General features: G+C 41.5%; 1 protein-coding gene across 1 annotated transcript; it reads right to left on the reverse strand.

The window, feature by feature from the left end:
- Window positions 1-2,911: 2,911 nt before the first annotated feature.
- Window positions 2,912-7,552, reverse strand: LOC125854064 (uncharacterized). Its single transcript, XM_049533679.1, has 2 exons — window positions 6,382-7,552; window positions 2,912-2,969 (listed from the first exon to the last, which is right to left on the reverse strand). The coding sequence occupies exons 1-2, from the start codon at window positions 7,550-7,552 to the stop codon at window positions 2,956-2,958; spliced, it is 1,185 nt and encodes a 394-aa protein (XP_049389636.1). The 3' UTR covers window positions 2,912-2,955.
- Between the last annotated feature and the right edge of the window lie 1,897 nt (window positions 7,553-9,449).

Consider the following 9,449-nt stretch of genomic DNA (forward strand, 5'->3'; position numbering starts at 1 on the left):
AGATTTCCCCACCTCCCAAACCTCATCACGCCCTTCATGGGCAACACACGGAGGAATACCCTATCACCAACAGAGAACTCAAAGGTCGGTGCCTCCGATCCGCATAACTCTGGTGCCTACTCTGAGCCTTCCTGAGCCTATCCTGAATCACCCTCACCTGATCCAGGGCCTACCGAAGCAAATTTGTACAACGCCGCCTAGGCTCTGTATACTCAAACCAACCAACTGGAGAGCGACAACGCCTACCATATAATGCCTCGAATGGGGCAATCTGAATATTAGAGTGGTAGCTGTTGTTGTACGCAAACTCTGCCAAAGGTAAGAACTGGTCCCACTGACCTCCGAAATCCATAACACAGGCCCGCAACATATCCTCAAGGACCTGAATAGTACGCTCCGACTGGCCATTCGTCTGCGGGTGGAAGCTGTGCTAAGGTCAACCCGAGTGCCCAACTTATCCTGAAAGGTCCTCCAAAAGCTACACGTGAACTGAGAACCCCTATCTGATATAATAGAAACTGGCACTCCATGAAGTCGAACCACCTCCCGAATGTAGATACGAGCCAACCTCTCGGCGCTAAATAAAGACTAAACAGGAACGAAATGTGCTGACTTGGTCAATCGATCAACGATGACCCAAATGTTGTCAACACCTCTAGAAGTCCGAGACAACCCCACAATGAAGTCCATAGTGATATGCTCCCACTTCCACTCTGGAATAGATAATCTCTGAAACTCACCACCAAGCCTCAAATGTTCGGCCTTTACCTGCTTGCAGAACAAGCAATGGGAAACAAAGTCAGCAATATCTCTCCTCATGCCACTCCACCAGTAATGCTGCCTCAAATCATGATACATCTTCGCTGTGCCCGGATGGATAGAGTATCTAGACTCATGACCCTCAGAAAGTATCAACTGTATCAAATCCCCAACTTTCGGAACACATATGCGGCGGGCGAATCTCAACACACCATCAGCATCTAAGGTAGCCTGACCACCATCATCCGCTAACACTCGATCTCTAAGGGCCACCAAGGCCTCATCCTCAAACTAACAACCACAGATCCTATCAAGGAAGGAAGACTGAACTCCCATATAGGCCAAGACACGCCTAGGATCTGAGATATCCAATCGAACCATGCTATTGTCTAAGAACTAAATGTCCAAAGCCAAGGGTCGCTCCTCAACAGATAAGAAGGCTAGGCTACCTATACTCACCGCCTTTCGGCTTAAGGCGTCCGCTACCACATTCGCCTTACCTGGATGATAGAGAATAGAAAGGTCATAGTTCTTCAGGAGCTCAATCTAATGAAGCTGCCTCGAAATAAGGTCCCTTCTGGCTCATGATGTACTGAAGACTCCTGTGATCGGTATAGATCTCACATCGAACTCCATACAAGTAGTGCCTCCAAATCTTAAGTGCAAAAACTACCACCGCCAACTCTAAGTCATGGGTGGGGTAGTTGCGCTCATCAATCTTAAGATGTCTCGACGCATAAGCAATAACCCGCCCCTGCTGCATCAATACACAACCCAAACCAATGCCGGATGCGTCACAATAAACCGTGAAGCCCTCGCCCTCAACTGGAAGAGTCAATATAGGAGCGGTGGTCAATAACTCCTTGAGTTTCTAAAATCTCGCCTCACACTCCTCTAACCAAACAAAGGGAACATCAACACGAGTCAACCGGGTCAGAGGTGCTGCCAAGGTAGAGAAACCCTCCACAAATAGTCTGTAGTATCCTGCTAGTCCGACGAAGCTCTGAATCTCAGTAACTGAGGTGGGCCTAGCCCAATCACGAATAGCCTCAATCTTCGCCGGATCTACCATAATGCCCTCCTTAGATACAACATGCCCCAAGAACGTTACTGAGTCTAACCAAGACTGGCACTTTGAGAACTTGGCATAAAGCCGCTGATCTCTCAAAGTCTGGAGCACAACTCTCAAATGCTGCTCATGATCACCCCTACTCCGCGAGTATATCAAAATGTCATCAATGAAGACTATGACGAAGGAATCAAGATAAGGCCTGAACACGCGCGTCATCAAGTCCATAAAGGCAGTAGGGGAATAAGTCAACCCAAATGACATCACCAAGAACTAATAATGGCCATAAAGGGTCCTAAATGCAGTCTTAGAGATGTCAGATGTCCTAATCCTCAACTGGTGGTAATCGGACGTCAAATCAATCTTAGAGAACACTGAAGCTTCCTGTAGCTGGTCAAATAGGTCATCAATCCTAGGTAGAGGATATCGATTCTTCACTGTCACCTTATTCAACTGTCTATAGTCAATGCACATGCGCATAGTACCGTCCTTCTTTTTAACAAAAAGAACGGGAGTGCCCCAAGGTGATACACTAGGTCTGATAAATCCTTTACCCAAGAGATCCTGAAGTTGAACACTGAGCTCCTTGAGCTCTGCAGGAGCCATCCGATATGGTAGAATAGAAATAGGTCGAGTACCTGGCCCAAGCTCAATCGGAAAATCAATATCATGCTCTAGGGGTAGGTCAGGTTGGTTAGTAGGAAACACATCTAAGAAGTCACGAACAACAGGAACTGACTCAACCGGAGAAACCTCCCTACTGTCACGGCCCGGGAGCACCCCCAAGTCGTAACAAGGCGTACTCGACCCCGAAGGGGTCTTATACAAGCCACATAGTCATTCATTGCATTCAATAATGAAAATAGTGCGGAAAAATAAAAAAAAAACTTATTTACATCCACACATTTAAACTTCTTGAAACAACTTTAAAAACACACAGCGGAAGTCTAAGTCTCACATGGCCATCTTAGACACAGTCGCAAAACATAAGTAGGGACACGACCCTTTACAATCAAAAGAAGTCTATTACATGAACAAAAGAACTTAAAAGTCTTGTCCTCGAATCCATGAGGACATACCAAGTCTTGGAGGAAAGCAATCCAACACTTCAAACTAGCTAGGAGGGATCACTTGCCGGAACCTACACTTATAGTAAAAATATGAAGAATATGGGTTAGTACACAAAATGTACTAAGTATGATGACCATGCAAAACATGCTTAAAAAGGGACATTTTAGTTAGAAACCATGCATTATGCCACCTTTTTGAAATATCATGAACAATAGCATAAAAGACATACAAGACAAGCATAACATCAAGTAAGTCATAATATCACCTTTAAACAATATCAACATGAAAACCTTTACCTTGGACCTTCACCTCAAGAAACCCTTATGCTATACCTCGTGCAATGTATGGATGACGTCCCATACCACCATCCATACTAAGGCACCACATTTAGGTCACTTAAAGTAACTTATCATTCCTTTCTTTCACCTTTGCACAATATTCATACATAAGAGGTATATCATTAATTAAGACATGACAAGGGAAAATAACTCGTAATATAACCCAAGTATAACATGCATAACATATTAAGCATTTAAGAGCCAACATTCTTTAATAACCTCATTTAGGGTACATTCATGTCACAGTCATTAGGATTTAGAGAAACTCACTATGACCCTCTCCAAGCCTACTCGTGCAATGTATAGGTAGCATCCCATACTACTACCTACACTTTGTAGAACCTGTCAAGAAACCATAATGAAATCTCACATGATGGGAAGTAAGCGTTTAACCGACATAGACCATGAGAGCTTGTCATGGAATCCGGTGTCATGAGTCCCCACACCGAAAAGAGGTGGTCTACTTGCCTAAGGAAGACCGGTATATATAGCTTAATGGATCCACTAGCTTCCTATGCGGGCACATAGTTTATGGGATAAGGTAGACGATCATTGAAACTCATGCCTAACTGTCGGGGGAGTTTCCATCTAACCAAATCCGCTCGGTGCTTAGCCTACATTCCCATAGAATAGTTCATTACTTTGACATCATCACACATGAAAGGGTGCCATAAGCCTACCGATTCAAGGTACATTATTTAACACATGAAAGGGTGCCATAAGCCTACCGATTCAAGGTACATTTAGGAAAGCTCATTAACTCCTCTTGAAAGGGTGCCATGGGCCTACCGATTCAAGTCTCATCATTAACCTTTATGGAAAGGTGCCATAGGCCTACCGAATCCAAGGTTCATTACTTATCATTAATGGAAGGGTGCCATTAGCCTACCGATCCAAGGTTCATTATAAGCATGTGTGGAAGGGTGCCATAAGCCTACCGATCCAAGGATTCAACAATCAACAATATAATCATTTATACAAGAAAATGATGCATAAGCCCTACCAATTCAAGGTATACTTTATATTGAAGAATCCTTCATATTATATCATCAACATTCATGAGTGTCATCAACACATCTCTGGATTTCCATACATCTCATAACTCAAACTTTAAAGCATCGATTCATCAATTCTCCATAGTTGGACATTTTGTCAAACACCTTGAAGGCATGTAATGGAATCAAAGAGCATGGAAAATAGGGTAGTAATTATGCAACCAAACCAGTGAACAACCTACAACAACACCTTTACATTCATAACATGATCACATTATCTTCATTGAATTCTCATTCGTATAATGTCATGATAACACTCCAATTTCTCATACTATGCCTTTAAGGCCATAAGCCTCACATACCAATACACCAACAATACACCATAAAATAAGCATGGGTAATGACATACTTCAACAATCTAAAGACCTTTAAACAAGTTTGATTCATATACATTCATTATCTAGCAACCCACTTCATAAAGGCATAAACTAGGAATAGAGAGAAATCATGGGTTCATGGAGTATTTTCATCTTAAATCGTCAATACAACAACAATATAACCATAAAGTGCCATTAGAAACCTTTTAAAACCATTTGGTGGAAGAACCCATGAGATTGAGTGAAAACCTAGATTTTTCATACTTTGAAATAACTTTGGATTTGGCTCCTTGAATGGAAAATTAGACAAGGATCAAGACCACCATACCTTTGCTATGATCTCCCACGAAAATTGATGAAGACACCACCTTCAAACCAAGCCCTAGCTCCAAGTTCTTGACTTTCTTAAATGGAGGATTGTAGAGAGGGAAATGTTTTTAGGGATGGGAATGAACTAATGGTATATAGGAAATAATATAAGTCTTTTGAAAAAAATGGTCCAACACTTAGAAAAAATTTCAGGCGGGTGAACAGTAATGAACAGTAAAATTAGCTACTGGAATTTGCATTTTCTGCCGGACAGATTTTACGAAAATGGGCATAACTTCTTCGTCCGAACTCCGAATGAGGTGAAACGAAGTGCGTTAGGTAGCTAACTCAAAGGGCTTTCCATGGATATATTATGGGCCACCCAATTATTTGTGTGCTAGGAGATATGACCCTCCAAAGTAGACCCTCGAAAAAGGCTTCACTTGGAAATTTCGGATTTTGATACGGTTGCTCTAAAATTTGGGTTAGACCCATTTCCCACTCAATTTGACCCCCTAAACAAGAATATGAAGTCGGATTTTCGAAAAACGAAACGGATCTTTTAATATACAGCTAAACAAGTTTCCGGTAACTTCCGAAGCACATTTTTAAGAACTTTTGGGTCAAATTCAAATATAATCATTTCATTAAGTTCTCGACTCCAAACTCACATGTGAGGCTCTAGTTTCACTCTATCATTTTCCGAGTCGTTACATTATCCCCCACTTAGGAACATTCGTCCTCGAATGACACTTTAAACACATAAGGGGTAACAACTCAAGTATACAGCCCATCAACATGCATACAACATCAATACAAGTACATAAATATCGGAGGAAACATCAACTCCACATCAATGAGGCTCAAACAACTTCATGCAATTCAAGAAATTAGGAATACATCTACCAATTCCTTATGCATCAAGCTTTACCATTTCTCATTTCATTGGATGAACTTCCTTCTCCAATTTACATCACACTCATCCCAAAATTATTAGGCACATTATGCAATTTTCTCACAAAAGTACAATTATGCAACATTCTCAAGAACACATTTAAGCATGCCTAATAAATCAACTCATGCAACATTTAAGCATGTTCAACATTTATCCTCATGAAGCATATAGACAACTCAACTAAATGCACATCAACACGAGGAACACGTTTATGAAAACTCATTTTATCATTTAACAAGAATTCAAATAGGACATGCATAACATAAGGAGACCATGGAAACTCATTTTCACCCAAGACTCCAAAACATAAAACAAGCTACTAGGAACTCTTGGCCTCAAGCTTGAATAAGAATAGAAGGAATGAGATAAGGATATCAACACTCTCAACAACCTTGCTATTCAACCTACCATCCCCCACTTAGAAGAAAACCCAATTAAGGCAAACATGAAAAACAACACCATAGAAACCTCATCAAGACATTCATGACCATAAGGAACTAAAACTTACCGGCGCCTTCATTCGGATTAGCTTCCTTGTCCTTGCTAGCTTGGAGAGCATAGAAACGACCATAATTTGGAGGAATAGGAACCGTTCCATCTTTAGAAGCTTGCTTTGCCTCCCTTCCTCTAGCCGTAAAAGTAGGACAATCTTTCACCTTGTGATCATTCTTCCCACAACCATAGCATCCATTAGTACCGGCTAGGCACTTCCCATAGTGCCTCTTGCCACAAGTGGTGCAAGTAGGTTTAGAAAATTGAGATCCACCACCTTTATCTTGGTTAACCTTAGGAGCACTTGAAAAATCTTGATCTTGAGCCCTCTTCTTGAACCTAGGTTGACTTTGCTCATCGGATCTACCCCTCTTCACATTCCTATTCATCCTCTTAAGTTTGGACTCCTCAATGGATTGAGCATACACTATGAGCCTAGAAATGTTCATGTCATTATGGAGCATTGCCGTATGGCACTCTTCCTTGACTAGGTCGGATACGCCGGTCACAAACCTACTCATCTCATCCCTAGGGTTTGACACCAAAGATGGGGCATACTTAGACAATTGGGTAAACCTCAAGGAATACTCTTGCACACTCATATTACCTTGCCGAAGATTGATAAACTCCTCAACCTTACACTCCCTCATCTCACGGGGAAAGTACCTACCAAGGAAAGCTTCCTTAAACTCCTCCCATTCTATAGGATCCGCTCCCACCGGCCTATTAGCCTTCCATTGAGTGAACCAAATTTGGGCAACATCTTTCAATTGATAGGAGGCAAGCTCCGCCTTTTCTCTTGAAGTCACCCCCATAGCACTCACTACCTTATACACTTCATCCAAAAATTCTTGGGGATCCTCTCCCACCTTAGAACCTAGAAACACCGGAGGATTCATCCTCACAAAGTCTCTCAACTTAGAAGCCATAGTACCCTCATTAGCATTCACCCTAGGCCCCATATCTCTAGTCGCTTGAGCCGCCATGGCTCGGGCCAAGATTAAGAAAGCCGACCTAATCTCTTCATTGGTCATATCCGGGGGAACCACCGGAACCTCATTCTCTTGCTCACCTATAGGAACTTGATTGCATTGCACACCTTGACCATTTTGCACAACTTGGGGAGGAACTTCCTCATTCACATCCTCTTCTCCTACTCTCCTTGCGGGTCTCCCTCTTGTATTCATATCCTATAAACACAAGAGAAGGATAAGGATAAGAACACTTATAGAACCACACTCTAAGGCACGACTTTAAGAATATGAAAGAAGTGTAACTTCTAGCATCCTATAGCCTCTCGCTCATAGATGTGTCGCGACTCACACCGATGAACAAGACTCTACTAGATGTGGCATGTGAGACATCGATCCTAAAAAAAAACATTTCCAAAATCTTATGCTCTGATACCATGTTTGTCACGACCCGGGAGCACCCCCAAGTCGTAACAAGGCGTACTCGACCCCGAAGGGGTCTTATACAAGCCACATAGTCATTCATTGCATTCAATAATGAAAATAGTGCGGAAAAAAAAAAAAAAACTTATTTACATCCACACATTTAAACTTCTTAAAACAACTTTAAAAACACACAGCGGAAGTCTAAGTCTCACATGGCCATCTTAGACACAGTCGCAAAACATAAGTAGGGACACGGCCCTTTACAATCAAAAGAAGTCTATTACATGAACAAAAGAACTTAAAAGTCTTGTCCTCGAATCCATGAGGACATACCAAGTCTTGGAGGAAAGCAATCCAACACTTCAAACTAGCTAGGAGGGATCACTTGCCGGAACCTACACTTATAGTAAAAATATGAAGAATATGGGTTAGTACACAAAATGTACTAAGTATGATGACCATGCAAAACATGCTTAAAAAGGGACATTTTAGTTAGAAACCATGCATTATGCCACCTTTTTGAAATATCATGAACAATAGCATAAAAGACATACAAGACAAGCATAACATCAAGTAAGTCATAATATCACCTTTAAACAATATCAACATGAAAACCTTTACCTTGGACCTTCACCTCAAGAAACCCTTATGCTATACCTCGTGCAATGTATGGATGACGTCCCATACCACCATCCATACTAAGGCACCACATTTAGGTCACTTAAAGTAACTTATCATTCCTTTCTTTCACCTTTGCACAATATTCATACATAAGAGGTATATCATTAATTAAGACATGACAAGGGAAAATAACTCGTAATATAACCCAAGTATAACATGCATAACATATTAAGCATTTAAGAGCCAACATTCTTTAATAACCTCATTTAGGGTACATTCATGTCACAGTCATTAGGATTTAGAGAAACTCACTATGACCCTCTCCAAGCCTACTCGTGCAATGTATAGGTAGCATCCCATACTACTACCTACACTTTGTAGAACCTGTCAAGAAACCATAATGAAATCTCACATGATGGGAAGTAAGCGTTTAACCGACATAGACCATGAGAGCTTGTCATGGAATCCGGTGTCATGAGTCCCCACACCGAAAAGAGGTGGTCTACTTGCCTAAGGAAGACCGGTATATATAGCTTAATGGATCCACTAGCTTCCTATGCGGGCACATAGTTTATGGGATAAGGTAGACGATCATTGAAACTCATGCCTAACTGTCGGGGGAGTTTCCATCTAACCAAATCCGCTCGGTGCTTAGCCTACATTCCCATAGAATAGTTCATTACTTTGACATCATCACACATGAAAGGGTGCCATAAGCCTACCGATTCAAGGTACATTATTTAACACATGAAAGGGTGCCATAAGCCTACCGATTCAAGGTACATTTAGGAAAGCTCATTAACTCCTCTTGAAAGGGTGCCATGGGCCTACCGATTCAAGTCTCATCATTAACCTTTATGGAAAGGTGCCATAGGCCTACCGAATCCAAGGTTCATTACTTATCATTAATGGAAGGGTGCCATTAGCCTACCGATCCAAGGTTCATTATAAGCATGTGTGGAAGGGTGCCATAAGCCTACCGATCCAAGGATTCAACAATCAACAATATAATCATTTATACAAGAAAATGATGCATAAGCCCTACCAATTCAAGGTATACTTTATA

The sequence above is a fragment of the Solanum stenotomum genome, chromosome 1, assembly GCF_019186545.1.
Source record: "Solanum stenotomum isolate F172 chromosome 1, ASM1918654v1, whole genome shotgun sequence".
NCBI lineage: Eukaryota > Viridiplantae > Streptophyta > Magnoliopsida > Solanales > Solanaceae > Solanum > Solanum stenotomum.

What these genes read in the sequence shown, in the direction of transcription:
- LOC125854064 (XM_049533679.1), bottom strand. Translation starts at nt 7,552, where the DNA reads ATGAATACAAGAGGGAGACCCGCAAGGAGAGTAGGAGAAGAGGATGTG.